Source organism: Mastacembelus armatus, chromosome 16 (assembly GCF_900324485.2).
Source record: "Mastacembelus armatus chromosome 16, fMasArm1.2, whole genome shotgun sequence".
In the NCBI taxonomy this organism is placed as follows: Eukaryota; Metazoa; Chordata; class Actinopteri; order Synbranchiformes; family Mastacembelidae; genus Mastacembelus; species Mastacembelus armatus.
The window spans coordinates 7,836,566-7,860,727 of NC_046648.1; the positions used below are offsets into that span (position 1 = coordinate 7,836,566).

The 24,162-nt window shown below is 40.1% G+C and overlaps 1 protein-coding gene across 1 annotated transcript in view; it reads right to left on the reverse strand.

Annotated features, from left to right (window-relative positions):
- Window positions 1-24,162, reverse strand: part of LOC113122687 (proprotein convertase subtilisin/kexin type 4-like) — a 147,982-nt gene that overhangs the window by 13,629 nt on the left and 110,191 nt on the right. Inside the window, exons 15-17 of the mRNA XM_026294182.1 lie at window positions 10,021-10,131; window positions 9,578-9,671; window positions 7,680-7,865 (exon numbers count right to left, since the gene is read on the reverse strand). Coding sequence (XP_026149967.1) covers window positions 7,680-7,865; window positions 9,578-9,671; window positions 10,021-10,131 — 391 coding nt within the window. The remainder of the gene's footprint in view (window positions 1-7,679; window positions 7,866-9,577; window positions 9,672-10,020; window positions 10,132-24,162) is intronic.

A 24,162-nucleotide genomic window follows, 5' to 3' on the forward strand; every position in this document is an offset into this window, starting at 1 on the left:
TTTTGTCTGAAAGAACTCAGCTCTTGGCAGAGCATAAGCATCTGAAACCTGTTTTCCTTATAAAAAAGTGTCAGATTTTATTTTGAGATTCTTACTTTGGGGTTCATACAGATGTGTCACAGTAAAGATTCTAGGCTGAATGTTTATTTTCTTACTTATGGCCTACAACTGTTAAATTGGAAAGTTATTTGGACATGTCACAGTATATTCTGTTGGATATTTTTATTTATTGCAGTTGATTCTGACCAAACCAGTTATGTATCAGAAATCAGGAGGTTTTATTATAAATCTGATGCAAAAGTCAAATGGAAGATCAGCACACTACACTCGCAGCTCCCAGCAAATCTAACAGAGCAACATTTTAATCTAACAGAGATCTTCATTGGCAGCTGAACACCATAAAACAGAACAGGCTGAATAAAGACACAAACACATTCATCACTCAGGTGGTTGTGATCTGCATGATTGAAAATCAATCTACTCTCAGACTGGACCAATGAGACAAGAGCTCAATAACACTGTCTGGTTTTCCCATATGGGAACAAACCATGCCTCTGTGGAGAGGGGAAAAATAAATGACTAAAAAAAAAAAAAACATTAAAAATATCATACAACAATACATGTACATAATACATCAAAAATCTAGACATTCAGATTTTGTCTCCATATGAGGGAATCATATTTCATCATTTTACATAGCTCTATTTACTCTATTTCTACTTTTTTCCCCAAGTTGTTTTCTCATGTTTTATCCCAAAATAGAATTTCAAATATTTATTAATAAAGGGCCTAAAACACAGGTGGCTGTGGCTCAAGATGGCACAGTGGGCTGAATCCCCAGTTGCTACACTCATTTGTAATTTTTAGACTATACTTACTTGATATTAAGACTAGATAATACTGAAATTCAAGTAGAATGTCATATTTCTCTTTTATCTTGTATCTTTGTATCTCAAACTGGTCATTCACGAGAAATCTATGAGTGCAGCATATTCCAAGTAAGAGCTCCCTCATGTTTTTGCTTCTCCAGCTTCAGGGGTAATTTCTCTTAAAAGTAATCTCCCGTGCCATATTTCTCCTAAGGTGGGTTTTGGAAAAAATGCAAAGACTTCAGTACACTCAAAATAAGAATGTGATTTACTTCTCAAGAGACAAAGGAAAGACAATTGTGAGCAACACAGTTTTCCCCTGGGAAAGGTTTATGGTTCACTTTAAAGTCTGGTATTCAGCCAAAGCTGTGAGTGGAGATTTTTCTATGGATAGAATAACCTAGGGTTGTGTTTCAACAGGAGTTCACAGAATCTGAGTCAAGGGTTGAATGCTTATCAAATCTGAATCCTTTCAAATGCTTTGTCAACTCTAGTTATGTTTAGCTCACCACACTGTTGTTGCTCCAGCGATCTTAAACTATTGTTACATTTAAGATTTTAAACTACATTAATGACATTATAAGAACTAAAACATAAATTCACTTTCGTATTTTGCTAACTATCTCAATGTTTTAATAATTAGCCTCTGCTAACAAAAAGTAATTCAGTATTTTGAGAGTTTAGTCAAAAGGAGTTTACATGTCATAAAAGATGCAAAACTTTGTTTTTAATTGAAATTCAATAATAAGGTATAACTGTACAGACGTAAACACTGTATCTTGTGTATTGTCATTTTATTGCATTTTTGCTTCTTATGTGTTAACTTGAAAATGTTATGATACAATCACAGCAGTGCAGATATCAATAGCTGAAGTTTACATCAAAGCAATGTTGACAAACAATGTTTAATTAGATTAAATTCAAACGAAAACCAGCAGAGTATTGTTTATTCCTTCAATAAGCCTAATGCAGGGCCTGTGTAAAGTGAAACACTCCATAAGGCCACCCGACCCAGATGTATGAAACAATAACAATTCTTCATAGCCTGAATATAAGACAAGTCCAAAATGACGCCTAAATAAATTGGTATTACTCTAACCCCCATGAGCACCTGATATGGCGATTGAACTTGGAGACTACGAGATGTAAAACGTGAAACAGGAAGTTACTTGAAAACTGCAAAATTCTTGGTTTACTTTCTTGGTATAAACAGGAGCTTGAAAATGAGCCCTAAAAAGAACCTGTGAGTGTTGGAACATGTGAGTGGCAGTGTGGAGCGGGAGGCAGTGTCAGATGGGAGGGGAGGAGGAGTCTTGCTGCGTCTACATATGTAAAGCAGCAGGGAAGCAGCAGCATGTCAGACTGAGGCTCTGGCCCAACCTGAGCTCTTCACTGCTCTCTCCAACACATCAATCATCCAAAACAGGGCCATCAAAGCCACACTGCATGCTGGGAGACACACACATGTGCAGACCCACACAAACATGCACTGCAGCACAATAAACAACTGAGCAAACACACACGAACTTTATATACACATACAGCACAAATATGTTGTGAATGGCAAACACATGCATGTACACTCAGTGGTACGACATACAAAAATCACAGTGTGCGCACGCTCTCTCTCTCTCTCACACACACACACGCACACACGCACGCGCGCGCACACACACACACACACAAACAGGGTTACAATAACACAAAAAAGACAAACACTCAAACATGCACACAACAAACACAACATGCAAACACCTACAGTGCACAGTACACACATGCACATAGATTCACACCCTCTCTGCCTCCTAGTCACACACAAAGCATGCAGACAAACAGAAATAGGTATCCTGTGCCCACAGGGTGCCCTGGCCCCCGACCATCTGTGACGGGTGCCAACACACAGTGGGTGATATTTACATGAAGCCCCCCCCCCTCCACACACACACACACACACACACACACACACACACACACACACAAATATACACACAGAAAAAAGAAAGGAAAGAAATACCCACAAAGGGCCGCATGGATCGCTTGATCTCCCAAAACTCATTAAACATGCAGATGTATGCAAATATATGCACCTCTAGAAATCCACCTTGGGCCAGAGTGAGTGTGTGTTTGGGTGTGTGTGAGTGAAAGTACACATTTATGATAAAGTGAATGTGTTTCCACTGCGGCAACTGCAAAGGTTTCAACAGTGTCTGCCTAGCGTGATGCTGTGTATGAGTTTGTCTAGTTCCATCAACTACAGTAAACTGTGAAGATGTTTTAAGACTTGTTTGCCAATCACAACCCCCTGCACTAACACCAACTGTTACCTGTGCTATGGTACAACATCAGTTAATGGAAAAACACAGGCCTATCAAAACTGTGTTTACATGAACTAAAAGAAAGAAATCTTTGTCCTCTGTCTTTCCTGAAAATGTAATACATTACCATGAGTCTAAAGGTTGAAGAGGCATCTGAAAATCTGTTGATTTTTTTTTTTGGAGTTTTTGCTTTTTGAATTATGTCGTAATTACATTTTTTTTTTTTTTTTTAGGAATCAGCTAAAAAGTTTTCACTTGAAGTAATAATTAGAGATGTCGTCACACTGCAGCTGAAATTGTATGACGGTACCGATTCTCTTCAAATATGACAAAATTATTAAAAACATCTATATTAAAGAAGCCCTGTAGTCACTTAAACATGTTATATTGTCATGATGAAATGCTTTTCAGATCGTCTTTTCCGGGGTGTCTGAAACTAGCGCCAGTTTTTGGTGTCAATTTGCATAAGCTAGGACAGCTAACCTGTCCTGTTTCAGTGTAAAAACGAGGCTATGGGTAGACAAGAGTATGTTAGCCAGGCAGCATTAGAACTAGCTAACTTGTACAGCTAACGTGGCTAACGTCAACACGTCAATGGTATAAAAAATACGCATTTAAAAATATAGACTCACCACTGAAGGGTGGTAGGACTGCTCATGGACTGTTGGTGTGTATACAGGTGTCAACCTCAGCTGTGAAGCGAATCCAGCATTGAACTGGCCCTCGTTTTCAGAGCAGTCTGAGGTGAAGTGGTTTCTACACACGAACAAAACTTTGGGGAGATTTGCATCTGTTCGTTATAAATCAAATAAATCCTTTCTGCCTCTCTTGTCTTGTGAGTTTGGAACGGAGAACAAACTCTTGTGCTCGTTGCTACAGTCAACGAGCAAAGCAGCTTCTGTCCTGATCTTGTGCTCATCCTCTTGATGCCGAAGCGAATGTCCAATAATGGCGGACAGCCGAGTTCTGCCGAACTTTTCCGTGGGCAGAGTTTGGGCAGAGCCAGAGGAGGGACTTGCCTCTTATATACGTAAACAAGAGAAGGAAGTGGAAAACTTATCATTTGGCGACTTCTCTTCAAAAACAGGAAAAAGGGGGAAAAAAGAGGCGGTGCATCTCTACCCTGCTTGGTGTGTCTCTACAGACACCAGATCACCATATAATTGTACCAAAATGGCCCAAAAAGTCGATTTTGTATAATAGTGGAGCTTTAAGAAACAAAACTTACAACATACATATTCCTCTGGAATCAGCTCTAAATGTTTTAGTTCAATGTTTATTACCTTCCTACAGAGACCTGGAGTAGTAACTCATGTCATGCAATGTGTGAACTACATGGTTCTAATATGATCTGTTGGTTATTTTATTACCACTGTGTGTCACTGTGTGTGCTTGGTTAGTGCAATCTTTTGGGGAGTCGAGGGGAGCAACAGGAGTGACTCCAGAAGAAGCACCAGGGATGATGATGGTATATATATGATCTGTCAGTCATGGCTAGCAAAAGTGTATGTGTGTGTATACGTGCGTGTATATGTGTAGCCACAGTGCTGCAGGCTAAGCATTGCCATTATATTCCTAGGGCAGCACTCGTCACAGTCAGGTGCGGTGTCAAAGTCCTCTGGGAATGAGAGATGTTACACACAAACTCCCTGTAGACATGGCAGAGTTGAGCCAGGTTGGGTAGCGAGGAGAACAATGTGTATGTGTATTCATATTTCAATTCAGGAGTTGTTTGTTGTACTGTTTGGGCATTAAAAAAAAATCTGCAGAAACATAGTCCCTGTTACACTGAATGAGACACTGAATGCATAGACAAATGTTTGAGTTTGGTTCCTAAAGAAAACTGATGATAAGGTGCCCTGATTATTCAGACTAAACTGGATGTGAAAGTGATGTTGATGTGCAATTTTTTGTCCTGAGTGCCCCAAATAGTTTTTATTTACCTTCCATGCATTCTGCTGGATATTAAGAACCTGGACAAGTAAAACCAAAAGTGTCTGCAGATAAAAAAACATCTCTTTTAATCTTTTGTGGAGTGGGTGTACCAACTCTTTAAAATAACTCCATGCTAACCATAAATATGCTAAAGAAATAACTTAAACTGTCATACTTTCCATTTCCTATAGAAGTTAAACCCCCAAATTCTGCTTTAGGACAGAAATGCTTTGTAGAGTGAGGATGAGAGTGAAATATGTGTGTGTGCGCCTGGTGTCACTCACAATGTGGGGACCAAACCCTGCTTATACATTTACACTTAACTTAGCATTCCTCATAGGGACCATCTCACCATGTAAAGGTTAGGGTGAGGGATTAGGTTAGGTAAGTAGTGGTTATGAGCAAGGTTAGTGTAGTTCTGCAGAAAATGTGTCAATATGCATTTTCTATGAGGAATGAAAACAAATGTGTGTGTGTGTGTGTGTGTGAGTGAGTGAGAGACATAGAGAAGAGATGAAGACAGTAGAGCCAGAATAAGAAGCAGACAGGAGGAAGAAAGTGGTCTAATGGTAGCTGTAGATATTGATGACTAAATATTATTAATATAAATTATGTAATTAATATGTTGGTCTGGTTTGAATGTATACTGTCTAGTGATATCTGCTGGGTTTCTATGCTGCCTGCAATACTGTCTCCAATCAACAGCAAAGGCACAGATGGTGATAGAGCGAGCACGGGTGAGAGCAGATATGAGAAGAGAGAGTGCATTTCCAGTCTTACAGTGTCATCTCCTTCACAGTGCTCGAAGGTCAGCTGAGCCTCGAGCCATAGCACTCACTCCCTTTTCACTTGAGTCCCACTTTTATTCCAGCAACACCACAGCACTCTTTGACAATTGTCATCATGACGAATCAATATAGACTCTCCATAGACCCTACGTGTCCTTTACTGCCCTTGTGTTTTTTACACACTGATCCAGCAGATTGTACATTTAAAGTCTCTTTCCAGGGCCTTCATTTTATAGCTTTCTCTTTAATTCTTCTACTGTCTTTTCAGTTTGTCTTGTTTGTCCTATGTTTCCCTTGTCTTTCTTTCTGTTTCTCTTCATGTATCATTTCAAAATTTAGTTGTCAGTGATGCTTGGCGCTCTTGATTTTCCATCAAATAAAAAACATCTGTAAAGAGATTAGGTCCCTGGAGTCATGACAGATGAACCATGAAAAATTATTGTATTGGGTCTGGTGACTAAAAAGTCCAAAATAGACTGTTAGTAAACCTAATCCTAAGGTGAACCCATGTATTCAGTCCATATTTTGGCATTTCTTTCTCCTTTCCTCCCGTGTTGTAACAGTCCCCCTTATTTTTAGCACCCTCCTATTTGTAATTGTGTGTGTACATGTCGCTCTCCAATCTAGGGTAAAGTTGACAACCAGGAAAAAAAACAATCAGTGTATGTATATGTCGATGAGCAGCATGCTAAGGCACATGGCACATCAGATGCTAGTGTTAATTCGTGTTGTGCGCATCACAGTGACTCGTCTTGGTCTCCCGGTAATAAGCAGCACTGACGTTGTGTGCCTTGACTTCACTATGTTCCCTCCCGTCTCTGCGACACACTGGGCCCTGGTAATTGGTCACAGAGGGGACAGTAAATCTGCATGAGGATGTGGGAGAGACACAGAGACGAACATATAGAGAGGAAGTGTGTGTGTGTGTGTGTGTGTGTGTGTGTGTGTGTGTGTTTGCAGAAAGAGGCAGGTGATAGAGGACAGGGGTGGGTGTCTTTCATCTTCACAGCTTTTGCTCTATAAAGCTCCAACTGTTTACAAGGACTGATGCCTATTTGCACACACACACACACACACACACACACACACACACACACACAGTGAGCCCCACCTCAACCACCCACCCATATATACAGTAAATGACCTCAGCGCACTACTGTCTGAGTATGGATTCTAATCAGACATTGGCAGTATTGTGTCTGTCAAACCTGGCCAAGGTTACTTAACCTTCAAATCTTAATTTCCCTTCCATTTTAGCTCCTTCCTCCATATCAAACATCACCACATCTATGAGAGGGAAAAAAAAAGGAAAAGAAGAGTGCGGGGAGGAAAATGAAGATTGCCATGCTTGGCTGAAGCTCGGAGATGAAAGTACAGAATGATTCACATAGCTATGGCAAAATGAACTGAACCAAGCTGAGCTGAGCTGGGCTGGGTCGGGCTATTTTTAAACTTCTATACACCACAGCTACTGGAAGAGGACAATATGAAGCTCAGCTAATCATTTCTATATGATGACACAAGGTATGTGAAATAGGTTTTACAGTGTGAGTGTGTGAAAGACTAACTTTCACACACTCACACTATGCATATAGTATATATGCTTTAGCAAGAATATTTTTAGAGTGTTTTGAAAAATGGCTGTTATCACTCGAAAGACACACGGAAGTTGTGTAAACAACAATATACATCAAATTCATTAAGGTTGCTTAATAAACTGACACTGTTGTTCTTTATAAACATTCTACATGACTGTAGATTTCTTTTCTCACCTTGAGGGCCCAGAGGCCTCGTGGTTCCTCCCCCCAGCAGTGAACCGTCATCAGGGTCCAGTTTTTCAGGCCCTCAGTGGAGGCATCATTGGGCCGCGTGTCCAACAGCAGTGATACTGTGCCGCCTGGAGACTCTAAGCTTATGGACAGGTCACCGCGACACACAGTGCTGATGCTCACTCTCACCTGGTGAGAGACAGGTGGCGAGAAATAGAAAAAGAGGGAGGTGTGAATAAGGAGATTAACAGAGGGGTAAAGAAAGAGGGAAAACAAGAGGAAGCAAGTGAGAGGAGCGAGAACGAGCAAAATGTAAACATACAATCTTCCATTGATGATATGTCTTCTGTTAGCTTGTCATTACCACTGTTTGACAGACTGTTTATTGAGTGTGACAGGGTAAAAACTTGGTTTTGTGTTTTTTAAATCATATTTTACTTCAAAAGTAAACCGATGTCTATTTGAACTAATGAGCAAAGATTTTGATTTACTGTGATAGTGTGCTTTAACAATGCTGGTCAGTGAATTTTGTTGCTTTGCACAAAGATTGGCTAGCTCTCTCCCCATTTTCATGCTTTCTGCTAAACTAAGCTAACCCACTGGCTCCTGGTAGGAGATTTATATTTGCTATACAGACATGAGAGTGGTATTGCTCTTCTGATCTAACCCTTGGAAAGAAAGCAAACAAGTGTATTTCCCAAAACTGTCAAACTATTCATTGAAATAAATAGGATTACTGTAATTACTATTGATATCTGAGGTAATACATGTGACACATGGATGAACAAACAATGTAGTTACCCCCTGATAAGGCCAATAACAACAACAATAACTCTGGAAATGCTGCAAAGCTTCAATAATATGTATTGTTTGCTCAGGTTTAATACAGATCCTCGGTATTGTCTGTGATATTGTTATGTTCCAGACACATGGACAAACCAGTGATCCTTCCATAGCCAAAGATGAAGACAGTGAAAAGCCAGAAACAGAAAAACAGTGACAAAAATGGCTGCAGGGAATATTAGCTAAATGATTTAAATAAGTGCATGTACTCCTCAATTCCCACCCAGTAAACACTTTCCTTGTTCCTGTTCATCACAGGCAGCACATCTGGTGTGACAATGGCACATCGCAGAGAGAGCCGCTAAGCTGCAAAAAGACTGACAGCCCACTCCTGTTTACGGCGTGTTACCACGGCAACAAATCCATCAATCACACCTTACAGCGTTGGCCTGACCCACGCTTTCTGCAGAACCGCAAAGATGAAGCCTTTTCAATTTACATGCTGACACACTCCCGCTCTGTCTCTCTTCTCGCTATTTCACAAGTACACACACTCACAAGCATCAACAACTTGCACAAACTCAAATGTGCATGTATGCAGACACACACATACAGTACATATGCCTGCTGACACAGTCAAACATAAACACATTTGCATGTATGCCCCTGTACTCAAGAAAACACAGTTTTGCCTTTTTCTGAAAATGACACGGCCAACACATTACATGTCACAGTATGATCCATTTTTATTTCTTCTATTCTCAGATAAAACACATGACACAGAAACCACAAAAACTATTTTTATGAAATCATAAAGCTTAATTTTGACTTACAGCCACTTCTGTTGGGGCTAACTCTTTCCTCTGCTTCCACTCTTTATGCTAAGCTAAGCCAAAAGACTGCTACTATACTGTAGTATTGATCTTCTTGTCTAATTCTCTGCAAAAGGGCAAATATTTCTTAAAGAAAACTATTCCTTTCACAATTAAAATCCTGGTATGTGAAATATATAAATGCATAGGTTTTCCTTGTTTTTAATAACTGCTAGAAAAAAAGAATACTACAATGTCCAAACAATGTTCATGCTATTTGATTTTATTTAAAAGTGTCTGCCGAACCTGAACATGCTCCAGGGTGTTGATCTTGTTAGCCTTCCCATGGCAGGCCTTTGATATGATGTTCAGACTGACCCCACCTCCTGGAGAAAAGATCCTAACCAATGAAAAAAATCATCACGTGTCAGTCATGAGCCAAGCCTCTTTCTCACATGCTTATTCCACTCTCACACACTGTGAACATACACACATAAAGCAGTAGCAGTATAGATGAAGAAAGATGATAAGATGAAGGATTACTGATCCCTGTGGAAAAGCTCTTTTGCTGAGCAAGGGAAAGTAGAGTGTGCAACAAGCAAAAAAACTAAAAGAAAGAAAGTGAGACCAAAATTAGAATACCTAAACCACAAATATCAGTAAAATCAACAAAAATAGAACATTAGAAAATATGGGTATTGCATAAACATATCAGATAAAGCTGAAAAAAAAAATGAAGCTTTTTTTACCTGGGGGGATGAAGTGTAACTTCTTGTGTGCATGTTCTCTGTGGAGCAACAGTCTCGAAAAATGTGGCCTGCTGCACCATCAGCCCAGCATCCAACAATCCAAAACCATACCTGAAACAAAGAGGCCCTCTATTATTTACCACAACTTAATAAACATAAGCACATGATAATAAATCTGACAAATACTTAAAAAAGTGTACTATTGCACCTCACATACGTAAATTGGAGGCTTTTCATGTGTAGAGCTAAATGTGCTGCAGGAACACAGTAAGAGCCAGTGGCTCCGACATGAGGAGGCAACAAGTCATTGACAAAGATGATGTTGTCCTCTGACACAATCGCTTCCCGCTTTGTCCAGGCTGAGGCTGAGGGCTGCTGTTGGTGCTGCCTGTAATTGCCTAGAGGATTGATTCTGAACAATGTGCCATCTCACAAAGTGTAATCAAGCCTCATTATTCATTCTTTACCATCCCAATGTGGGTGCTGGGGACACAATGGCCAACCCTTAAGCGGCGTCACTGCGTGTGACTGTATGAGCACTGCGCATCTCTCTCTCCTCCACTTTACTGGTCCTGCTTCGCCTCTCGCCATCTCTTTATGTCTCTCATCTTTCCTCTTTGCCCTTTCGTTTCCACAGAGCAGCTTGCTATTTAGTGTTCCTTTCCTCTTTAAATTCTCCTTCACTCTCCTCGATCAGACTGAATTTCTTGCATCAGAATGCTCCTCTGCTGCTTCAGTGCTGCTAAATTCAGTCTTCATAAGTCCCTCTTTCATTCTGCCTCAAATCTTTCATTTTCAGGCACTTTTTCAATTCCCTCTTGTTGAAATCACAGCATTCAGGCTGAGTAACAGGGCTGCAACAACCTTCATCCCTCCTCCTTGTTCAAAGTCCAGAGGGGGTGACAAAGAGCTAATTTCTGCCATTATTACCATACGGACCTTATGCCGTTAATCTGCAATAAGTGAAATTCATTACCCTGATGACGGGGTCTCCCGAAGCAGCAGAGAGACAGACAGAGACAGGAGAAAGGAGAGAGCTGATCAATAACTCAATCTGCAGCCCTGCATGGGGCTCCATCGCTTCACTCCCTGACCACCAGTGTGTCTGAGGAGCAGAGGCAGGAGCTGCAGCCCACACCGTCCCCGTCCTAACAGCACGCTGCACGATCAATGGACACAATTTAATCAGCCACTATCACCACCAATGACTTTTAGCATGTAGGGCTGAGTATAACAGCATTAAGCAGTATAATGTATGAGGCTGAGGTGCGCTGCTTAAGATCAAGGTCATTCAAGGTGTCTGTGAAAGCTGGAAAGATTTGGAGCAAATCACATCTGACAACAGCTGAGTGCAGAAGACTACTGACTGCTAGGATACAACAGACATAGATCGCAGTATAAAGAACCTGAACATATTATGTGACAAAATGTTCAAAATTCTATTCTATTTATCAGTGTGTCTTAGAAGTGCCAAAAATCAACTGATGAACTGTGATCTTTAATGCTCCCTAAAATATAAAGAATTATCCAAGCTAAGTTTAGTCTGTTGGTGTTGTTGCTCAATTCCAACATGAATAGCAGATTGTGTTTCATTCTGCCTGTGATCTTAGGCTGGTGTTATTCTATATTTTTCTTATTCTTAAATTCCATTAAAAGAGCAAAACCAAAAAATATGTTATTTTGTCTCTAATTGCTTTCTTAAAAGCAATCACTCAAACAAGTGTAAAGAACGCAAGTGCTGGAACTAGATTCAGCAGTGAATTAATCCACATAATTGTTAAAACAGTGTCTTAATGGCACCAAGGTGGTGTATGTGGCATTGACTCTAAATAAAGTACACTGACCAAGTTCCAAGTGCCCTGTCCTTTAGTCTCTGCTAGATTCACCAGCAATGACACAAAAACACAAGGCCCTAGAGCTGTCTTAAGTTTTATTTCTATTTAATGTAATGTTGACCATAAGCACCATTAACAAACATTAAATGTATCCAGTTATACTAATTAGATAATCAACTAACAAGTGAGTGCATTACTTAATTCTTACCCTAACTTGTCCAAGAACGTAAAAGTTATTCATATGAAATCTGTATCTTAAAGCTCTAAGGAGTCCTTTTTTGATGCAAATAATTCTTCGCTATTACTTTAAATAAATGAACACGATTCAATATCAAGGCTCTTTCATGTAGTTCTGGAGTTGGCTCACATGAACACATTAAATCCCAAAGAGACACTTACAGAGTAGATGTGGAAGCACATTAGTGTCACCTAGTATATACTTTTCCTTAATTTTCTTGATTTGGTTACCTATAAAATGGAAAAGTGCAATAAAAATACCAGCAATAACAACAGATCATGCAAGACAATTCACACTGTGGGGAAAACTGATGTCCTGACTTCTCATAAAACAGAAACTGTTGGTGACTGGGGCTTGCCACCTTGCTCCCTTTTAGTGATTAAATACACCCTCCCCACCTCGTACTCCTTAGCGAGAGCTGTGCACCTATTAAATCCTATAGCTCCTGCAGATCGATCAGGCCTGCCCCAGCTCCATAAACCCACACAGACATATACATAGAGAAAGCTGCAGGAAACAGGTTTACCCACGATAGAACATGATGAAAATGACAGATTTTATGCCCCCTGCCATGTCGATGAAATAGTTCCGCTGTGCTGAGCTGCTTTTCAAGAAGAATCCCTAGCCTTTCAGCTATCTCATCATCAGTAGCAAGGAATGAGAGAGTAGCACACTGTGAGTCTTGTGATTTCTCCAAATAGAAATGTGTGCAGAACAAGATATATAGCTGTAGCAGTGTGAGACATTTCTGAGTAGTTTAATCACATGTTGTGTGAAATGTCTTTAAAGAATGTGACTGGGATTTTTGTAAACGCTGTGAAAATGTTTAAAATTAAAACGCCTTTAAGATGAAACCCACATAATATAATGCATATCAAGCAATTAGTCAGAAAACACAGTCATCCAATTTTCAACTTGTTCCTTCTCCACCTCCTGCGTGGTCGGAGGGAGGTTGAGCCAAGGCAAGCCGACTAAAGAGTGACAGCCGATCTTCTGTCCACACAGCACGAAGCATGTTAAACCCCGACCCCCCGCCTCCACACAAATCGAATCTGCAGCCCTCGAATTTTCTACATCCACTCTTACTCCACTCTCACTGGCAAATGCTCTTGCAAACTCCCTCCTTCTTTTTATCCATTAGGATGAAGGCCACTCCCCTCCACCTCTCCATGGGACCTCTTTGTAACTGTCGAGGAACCCTTTTCACTTTTTGTTCTGCAGGCCATCCCAGGTCCTTTCTCTGTTGATATTCACACCATCTGCCAGCAGCAGAGGAAGGTGCACACAAACTCAACTAACACAGAGTCACGAAGATCTCCAGGGTCAAGGTCTTTGCCTCATCTTTGAACACAGCATTAAAAACACAGCTTTAACAACTGCCATCCTGCAACCAAAACAGATTTTTGCAGCTATCTAGGGACCTAACAATGGCGGTTTCACCCCTTGTTTGCTATGGTACGTCCTGCTAAGTCCCCCCCCCCCTCCTCCCTCAATAGAAGTGACTGTAAAGAATCACTCAAGCCGCACTAAGCAGCTGCCTGTGAGTTAGGTCATTTTCCCAGGAGCCACAGAGTGGGCATTGGCAGGACCTCAAAAAGAGGGGACACCATCTGTTCAGTGCCTGAAAAGGTTGGTGACACCTTCTGTGGTATCAACAACTTCTAATTAAGTGGCCAGGAATGCAGCAGCGGCTTCGACGCATGATTGGTGGGCTTGCCTTCTCCTGATGACAACATAGCAGACCCCTGGTCAGTTTAATGCACGTCTCCATCACATCTGGCCATGTACTAATTAAAAGTGGATACAATAAACATTTGATGAGTGAAACAGCAAAAACTATATTTGCTTTTGTTTTCTGTGATTTTTGTCAACCTTTTGTACTAAGTAATTTAATGTTTTTCAGCAGCATAAAAAAAAAAAAAAAACTGTCTTAGGTCAATCCCACCGTGATTTGTTTCTGTTATATCATGATGCACTAATTTCATTAACATTACGATTTAAATGAAATAACAAATAGACTTAACATTTGTCTGATTTCCATCGCTCTTCCAGCCAAATCTGCTCCTCAGAAATGTTACTAATTAGGCATATTAAGTAATTAAGAAGAGGTCTTAATTATATCTGTGCCACTGGGACCTGCATGGATGTAACCATGAAATGCTTTGCAGCACAGCTCAGCTTTATTAGTTTGGATGTTACACAATTTAACACATTTAACTGTTCTGAATGTGTGTTCATATATAGAATATATTTTTATGGTGTATTTGCTAAATATCGGCTCTAACATGAAATCATTAGAGAGAAACATGCAGCAGCCCAAAGCAAAAAAAGCCTCAAAATGTCAACCTTACAAAGAGTTAAAAGTTTAATGAAATATATTGCACGGAGGAAAATGAGAGGTTTGGCACAGGCATGGGCTTAGTCTCAGGAGAATGCCCACCAAACAGCTCTACAGCCATCAGTCAAAGTAGCAGCCACCCATCCCCTTCTCTTACACAAGGAGACTTCTCTGAAAGCCACGATGATCTACACCCCATGACCTCACTCTCAGTGTCCAACATATTTTGATTTGTAGCTCCAGTGTTATTCAAACACAAATTCAAAAGAGAATGAAATTCAGCAAAGAGCTTTTGTTGGACGCACACCAAGGTACAGTCCTTTAGATGTCTCTGCCCTTGTGGGGAAAGGAGAGAGTGAGTTAAAGAGAAGGGGAAAGGATTGAGTAAGCACTGTGCTACAGGCCAGGCAAACGATTTCCTCCCCAGATCCCGAGTGCTTTGCTTTTAGGCCATACAAAGCAAACACTGAACCAAAAGCTTTTGTCTGTCTCTTCCAAGGGACAGGTTTTTGATGCTATATCACTAAATGTGACAAGGTGAAATTGTACAATCAAAAACAAAGTATGTTTTCATGTGTTTATTGAACTGACATCTATAGCTTCAAGATTTTAAGTATGAGAGGTACATCATGTTCAAAAAGTATGTATTCCAGGTACAACATTTAAGAATATGTTCATTGTACCTTTAGATTACAGGTCAGTTAATGACATTATTACCGAATGTCTATATCAGATACTTTTAATATTTGCTTTGTAATACGTATACAAAGCAAATATTTAAATATTTCTATTTATTCTATTCTATCTGTTTTATTTACCAAATTAACTCTGATGTTATGTTGACAACTGTTTACGCCCTTATATGGTATCTTTAATAATAATAATAATAATAATACAAGGATCAATCAAGTATTTTCTCTCTTCTGCTGACCTTAAAATCCAAAATGTAGAAGGTTAATGAAGTGATCAGGCAAAGTTTTTGCACAAAATACTTAATATCCTTTCTTTTGTTGTATGTTCTATGGGCACTTAAGAATCACTGTATATAAATTAATTTGTCAAAATGTCATTAACAGTAAAAGAAACGTACTATTTTTTGTCCAACATAGTAACATCAAGGCTTCAGTAGATCCCTGTGACCCTGGTTAGGAATAAGTGGGTATAGATAATAGATGGATTGAATGATAATGATATCACTATACATTTGTAACACAATTATGCATGTTTTGCAATTACAATGCTGAGGACTGACAGCCTGTTAGACCCCGTATAAACAAACTTACACAACCCTGTAAAAATGAATAAAAAAGCACGTCACATATGAAGAGAAGATGAAATGGGATTGTATCTCGCTATATTTTAAAGCTTGTATTTGAAACACAAATGTGATTAAATTCTGAATCACATTATCAGTTCAGAACAATGTTTATAGGCCATTCTCATAAAATAAAGAAGTTATGAGGCATAGAGGTGATAGAGCAATGTTGGGTATGATTTTTGAGCCGTTAAACAGGGGCCGAGATCTCCAGGACTAATAGTGAACAGGAAAACATTAATGTAAATATTACTGGATGTAGAAGCTACATGGTACCGAATATAAACTCCAGTGCAAATTTACCAACAACTCACTGTCAGCCAACTGTCGCAGCAACATAATTTAACTCTAAATGAGGACTTGAGAAGGATGAGTACGCAGGCTGTTGTGGAACTTTATTTTGAAATTTTCTCTGTTTTTCTAACCCCCCAGCAAAATATCAAAATTGCTACTAGTTCATGAATTATGCATTAGGAGAGGTTTAGAGAAGCCAGGGTCCCTACAACCCACCCCCACCCGTCTTGTAGTGCAGTAGGGTGAAGTGGGGTGGTGTGTGTGTATGCGCATAGGGGTTTGGGTGGAGGGGTGTGCAGACACCCCTCTGTTTGCCTGCTGCACCCCCTGCCGAGAGACACGGCACCCCCTGCAGGAGGTGCAGCGCTCCACTTCCCCTGTCCCTCAGGGCGAGTCAGTGTGTCGCACACAAACACACACTCGGCTCAGGCAGCCCACTTTATCTGCTGACCCATCAATCAAACTCACACACACAACTACCAGCAACATTTTGCTTCTGTGTGTACAACTGCAGTATTAGAGTACAAAACATTTTCAAACAATAGCTAAAAGAGAGGAAGATAATAAAAAATGCGATAAAGAGCTAAGAATTCAGATATGGTGCTATTAGTCTAAATAGTCCTACTATTTCTAAATAATTGATTTGAGGTCATGGTCATTAAGACACTTACTCAGACTTACAACTTCATCCTTCGTGAAGAGTTATTTCTTTTTCCCTCTTCTATACAAACACACTTAAATAGCCATCACTTCATTGCTCTAATATGAAGTGATGATATGAAGTGGGATTGTTAGTCTGTGGTTATAGCTTTAATTACATTGCCAACAAACACACTCACACATGCATAGACTTTCTTCACTGTCTTCTAAAACACATGTATATAGACAACAGGCTCAGACACAGAGTAATTGGCTCAGCAATGAAAAAAGAGGAGGTCTGGATAATTAATTAATCTATCTGGCTGGGGCAGAGACGCAAGGCCAGTTTTACAATCCCACCAGGGAAACTGAGGGGGAGGGAGACAGCCAGAGAGGCAGAGATACAGAGAGAGACCCACTGCCCTCGGTCGATCTATGGCCTTGCATGAAATGGAAATGGTTTGCCAGAAAGAATTAGGTGCGCATGGACCCTCTCCCTCTCTCTCTCTCTCTCTCACACACACACACACACACACACACACGCACACACACACACACACACGTTATCATTCCTCTCCTTTATATCACACTCTTTTTACACACACAAACATATAAACACTGAACTACAACTGAACCACATATTCATCTGGATTTATAGAGCTGACAGAGTTGCAATGCTATTGATCTTCAGTCAATTCACAAACAGACCAAATGGAAACAAACCATACTGGTCTCACCATATTTTCGAAAGAAGATTACACTGCTTTATTTACAGTGATAAATGTGGGAAAACTCTCACAAGACTGATTTCGCCTTCCCACATGAAAATTTGTTTTGTTTTGGCTTGATCCTAAGGCACTGATTGCTGAGATTTGGCTGCATCTAATTTTTGATGATTGGGTGTGGGTATTCGACTACAGTATTTTTTCATGACCAAATAAAGTGTGGCTGTTTACTTGGAGCACATTGATGAAAATAACTTTTCCAGGGTCTCAGGAACCATTTTCTCCAGAAGCATACCTCCTTTTCAAGGGCAGAAATTATGGATTATATTTGGTTTGACTACTACGATTTTCTAACTTCAAGCTGATGAGGGGGGTATAGCACTTTCTGAAAGCTCAGGAACTATCGTGGTACAATGGGCAGTGCCTACTTTCCTTATAAATATGTATGTCTTCTTTATCATTAATTACACCTATTCGAACACCAGCATGGCCCAGCAACACAACAATGTTGTTGTTGTTGTTTTCTTCTAGGTAAAACAGCACCTAAAATGCTTCATTGTTATTGGACTCATCAGTCTAAATTTCATGGTTTCTCTGGAATGCTGAAAATGCAAACAGAAATCCACAAAAAAGGGCTTGTTGTTGCTCATTTCCCATGTTTAGTTCCTTTATCTCAGTAGTTACTAGAAAATTACCAAGATTTAAATTATTTTATTTAGCCAAAGTTTTTGTTTGGCCTTGGTGTGTCCAGGCAACATTTAACATTTAAGAGTGTTATCTTTTTCACCATTTAATGAGCAGTTATTTTCATGTGAAGGTGTGATTCTGACCACCATAACTGCTCCAATATTTGCTTTATTTGATTCACTATGTTTTATCTCAGTTTTAGGACTCTGCCCAAATAAAATATCTGGCTCATTAGCTACTAAATGATCCACTTTATTCACCAAATCATTTCTAACTGTGTCTTCGTGCTGTGTGGGACTAAGACAGTAGAGTACAGTGTTTTGTTTTTTTTTAAAAAGATTTTGTTCTGAACACAGCAGCCTGCTACATTTAAACAACATTATGAAAACACTGAGAGCCAACACAATTAAAAACTGTAGGGAGCTGTAGATTCAGGTCATAATTCTTTTCACATTTTCATTTTATATACATTTGTATGAATATAATATAATGATAGCTGCTTTAAGTCAAGTATCAAACCAAGTGTTGTTTTAGTACCACTACTGAAACTTAAAGGCACAATGTGTAAAAAGTAAAACCTGTAGTGGCGACCAGCCCTGAGGGAGATATGGTACTTTTTAAAACAATGTTCAGGGCTACTGTAGAAATATGGCAGAGCAACATGGCTGCCCCTGTAAAAGGAGACCCAGCACCTATGTAGATTTAATAAGACTCATTATATGATTAAGAAAATGCAACTGGTACAGGTATAACACAATAATGGCAACATTTTTATGAATACTATATTCCATTTCTTCTAATAGATTGCTCTAGAAATTACACATTAAACCTTTAAGAATCAAATCAACACTATTGCTTAACTTTTTCAAATGATACCATTTGAAAAATGGCTGTCTGTCAGAGAGTAAAAATCACCCAATCACCTAATGGAGCATGAAAATATAAATAAGCCCGAACAAGAAAAATCTGGCAACCGTCTGTAAAAGAAAGACTATCATTTAGCTTTGAGGATGTACTCCAGATTACCGAAGGGTGTCAAAATACAATTCTTGGCTGCTTAAATCCTGGTAGAGAGGTGAAGAATGTAAGAATGTAATGTAAGAGAGGAGTGTAGCTTTTCCACAGGCTTAGACAGTTTGTCTGTCAGACTCTGGGTGGGATCTGGAACTTGAGACTATGTTTCCCTCTTTTTTCACCACAAGCTTGTGTTAATGGTTGTCAGATCTAACAACAGGATGGAAGAACACAACATACACACACACCCCAGCTGAGGAAGAAAGTGGCAGGTACATCATGTCTATGGTAACAGAACAGCAGATGGAACTGGCAGGCACACACAGCACCTTGCGCCTTGACGCAAACAACCACACACGCATATTCTTCAATGTGCACACACCCACTTTTTCATACATTACAGAAACACACTGACACAAACATGCAAGAACAAGCTGCTTTTACCTTAAGGTGATGAAATATCATGTCTGAAAATATATACACAGCCATAACCTGCACATGGGCTTCACAGGATAGTTTAGTTAAAACAGGTTTGACTTTCTCTTGTCACTGGGTTAAAAGCTGCAGGTCAGATACAACTGGTAGAAAAGCATCTGAGACTTGGTCCTTGAAGGTGTTTCTGTCTCTCCAGGACATCGTATGAGCGACAGCATAACTACTGGCTTGATAATCTAAGAGATAAATCATCTTTAGTCACTCTCTAACAGGCTGACAGACCGACAGGCCTAAGTACCTGGGAGGGTGGCAAAGAGACACTTTACAACCTCCAGTGATGAGGAGTATTGCCGTGAAGAAAACAGTTAACTGCCCCAAGCTCCCTACTATCCCCCCTCCTGAGTCTCTGGCTGCCATTTTGGCTACGTCTCAAGGCACTATTCCGGCTCTATCTCATGTCACCGTTCTGGCTGTCGTTCAATTCTCACGTTGGCTCCTGTTCAGATTCCATTCTGGCTCTGGTTCAAACTCAACAGTGGCTGTGTTTCAGGGGCTTCTTGGTGGCTCTGTTTCAGCAACATCTCCCTCCTCCTCCCTTTCTTCTTTCAGTTTCAGCACCCCAGGTAGCTGGTCTCCTGCCCAGCCTACAGATCAGTGGGAGATCCAGGCTCAGGCCTTTTGTTTGGGGTGGCATTTTGCCTTTGTTTTCCCATCTCGCCTGTAATCTAAACACCCAAAACATCTCATGCTTGACAAATCGGCCCAGAGACGAGGGAGCAGCGGAAGACAAACGGCAGGAAGCGGTTCAACCCCAGGCAGGACTGATGGTGTCCGACTGGGCCTGACCTCCCAAAGGTTAAAGACACGTTCACTTACAAAGCAATCAATTACCCAGGCTGTGTGGGCGCTTTTAACCAACCTCCCCTCCTGCCTTCCACACAGCCGGCGTTATTGATGAGGGTCCCAGCGTACAGCACACTCCAACCTGGAGTGTGTATTACATATCACAATTGAAATAAATCTCAGATTCCTGGTGTTAATGCCTGTGTGGCTACCTATCTCTCGTCCTATATTGTCTTTCTTTCCCCCCTCTGCCTCCTTTCCGCCTCCCTCCCTCTTCTCGGCAGGTTGTTGTAGCAGGTTTATTCTGGTAGTCGGGTTTTTTGGGCCCCGGCAGGCCCCTCAGCTGTTCCGCTGGGTTTGTAATTACCATTTCATTAAGAATGACAGTTTCGGGGGTTGAAGCACCATTTCATCCGGGTCTCTTGGGGAAGACGCTTGCCAAATTTCCAGTGTGAGTGGCAATTATCTCTCTTCGTGTCTGCAATTCACCATTTTGTACTTAGTGGCTTGACAACGGCTAGGAACATTTTGCTGGAGTAATAATAGGTCTGGGATATTTACACAGTTGCCCACTCAGGCTTAGCTCTATGAACAGACTGATACCAGAAGAGACGGAAACAAACTAGAGGGAACACTACAGACACAAACACTACACAATTTCTACACTAACGTAAAAGAAGTGGTATTTTAATACGATTTCCATAACAGTACACAAAAACTGAGTAGTTGGAGCTCTGAGAATTGATTTAAGGTTCAATTTATTTTATGCACAATATAAGGTAATTCATGGTCTCAGTAAGTGCTCATGTAGGATATTTTTATTCTGGATTTAATCATCATACATTTTGCCCGATTTTACATCAGATCCTGTAATGTTTCTCTTTTGGCCACTTGGCAAAAATGACTCTTAATCTCAGTGGAGCTACTTGGTTCAAATATAAAAGTTAAAGTAAGTATTACAATGTGCTTAGATGTGTTCTGCCAGACACATCTAAAATACAACATAAAACAACAGCACGAATTACAATACTATAGCATCATAAGAAAATATATCCCATATAAATAAATGCTTTACCAAGAGACTGATCAGAAATGACTTCAAACTGTATGATTAGTTAAAACACAACCACAAATTAAACCATTTTACTTCTAAACATCTCTTTGTATGTCATGTTTTTATAATTACTATCTCTTTTTTCTTTATGTACCGTAGAGCTTTGTATTTCTCCACATACCAAGGGATGTCCATCAAATGACAGGTTCAGAGATTTGAAGTCTTATTACAACACTCACATTCCCATATGTATGATTAAAAGATCACTGGTAGCTGTCATTTTTTTCCATCTGGCCGTACTGACATAGAAACAATCCTTACTGAGTTTGACTACAGATCCCTTGTCGGTCAACGTTAATGTGAGGCTTCAGCAGTCTAAGTTGGATATCCATCCATCCATCCATTATCTATACCCGCTTATTCCTAATTAGGGTCACAGGGATCTGCTGGAGCCTATCCCAGCTCTGTTTGGGTGAAATGCAGGGGTACACCCTGGTTAAGTCCGACATTTGAGTTCATAAACTAAAAAAAAAAGGTGAAGATGAACAGCAAAAGAGACAACAGCAGCAACTGGACATCTATGAGATGCCAAACTAAGGTCATATCCTATACCATAATGGTAAGTTAATGTAATGATATGAGGACAAATCAGATTTCAGTCTAAGACTCAGACCCATGGTTTTGCATAGTGGTTGTTTTATGAGCAGCAAACTAATTAATGCAAAAAAAAGACTTAGTTATTAGTTAAGAAGTGATTTGTATGATCCTGTGACCACATGTGAAATCAAAAAGGCTTTATAGTTCTCCTGGGTGGGCTCAGCAAAAGCTCACATACAGTGGATGTGAATGGCATATTGTTTATTTCTGAAAGTTACAGAAGTTGTCATTGTTGGAAGATTACAGAAATTGTTGCACTCTCCATACTGGCCCTAACTTCATCTCTTTCTAGAGCAACTGCACTGGAAAAGGACAAAATCCACAGCTCTCATTCAATGTAACATTGATTTCTAATTCACTTTCAAGACCTCAGCAAAAGTGTCTGTCACAGTTACAGTCATTTAAGTATACTGGAATGAATTCTTTGGAAAGGGGTTTCTCAAAGGCCTGGTAACCTGTGTTGGAAACCTTTTTTTGTGAAAAACTGAAATAAACTCACTATTTTCATCTTACAACAGGACCCCATATGTGACTTTTGACTTTTCAGATGAAATTTTCCCTGAAGTTTCTTGATGTGTTTCCTTGCAGAGACACAGTGAAAGAGTATAGTAAAACAAAAATGAATTTTATAATAAAATAAAAATGGTCGTAGCTGTGAAAGACACGTTGGCTGAGGTCTTGAAAGTCTTAGACCTAGAAATCGGTGTTACACCTGAATTAGAGCTGTGTGAGAGCTTTTGTCCTCTATCTTTTCCAGTGTGGTTGCGCTAGAAAGAGATGACTTCAGGGCCAGTATGGGGAGGAGAAATTATTATAGTGGTCAGTAAATCTTTCAGTGTACCTATCTACACATATGGTGTTGAGACAGATGAAACATTTTAACATTTGAATATTTCTGTTTCTGAATGTCTGGGTAAAGGTGTGTGTACTGCAAAAGGAAGGCAAGAAGATTCTGAGTTGAATTTTTGTGACACGACACATGAAATCTAGTGGCGAGTGACAGCTGCAGCTCTTTTAATTGCATGTCTGCGCTGAATGATGGGATACTTAATTCCTACACATTCCACACAATTGCTTTTCACACTGGCAGAAGCCTGGGAATGCAGTGGGGGCTTTCTGTGGGCATATGGAGTGGGAGGCAGAGCCCAGGATGAGTGATCAGGAGCTTCCTGCCTTATCCCTGCACCAGACTGGCAGTTATGCTGCACGGAAACTAGAGACAGTCTTGTACATGCACATAAGTAAGTTAATTTAAGTTAGCTTTAGTCACATACACAGTGCATAAGCAAACAGCTTCTCACTTGCACTCCAACATATACATTACATTTACATTCACACATATAACAGCCAGGGACAGTCCCAAGCACACTGATGCATAGTCGCACACATACTGTACACACACAGATATACTCTCAGGTAAATACACATTGTATTGTACATGCAAATATACAATAAAAAAACACTGCAGTCAGCTATATCACTGTGTTCACAGTCCTGTCAGCTCATGGCAGCACCATCAAACCCTGCTGTTCTGTGAAGGGGTCACTTCTCCTTCCCCTTTATCTTTCTTATCACTCTGTCACATTGCCTCTTTTCTGTTGAGTCTACAGTAAGAACGGTGCTCTTGGTGCTCTAATGCTACGGCAGCTGGATAACACAGTTACACTATGACTACAACTCTGGTGATACTGGATACCTCACAGTTATGAGGTGGGCATGTCATCAGTGATGTGTACCAGCATGTCCTTTAAGCTACACAGTACCCCAGTAGTTTAATAGATGGTTTTAGTGTCAACAGATAAGGTTTTAAATGTTTCTCAGGTTTTTCCATCCCAACAACGAGGCCACTAAAACACAGCATGGCCAGGCAAAGCAAATTTGAAGGGCAGGAAAACAGCAAACTGTCAGATAGTTGCAGCAAAAATAGAGCCCAAATTATCTACAGTTATGCCAGCAATTCAGTTTTACAGACAAGTATGTTTACCATGTTCATCTTCTTAGTTTAGTGTGTTAACATTTTCTAAATAGTAACAGTTTTGCAGGCCTTTAGTCACCAAAGCTCTGGACC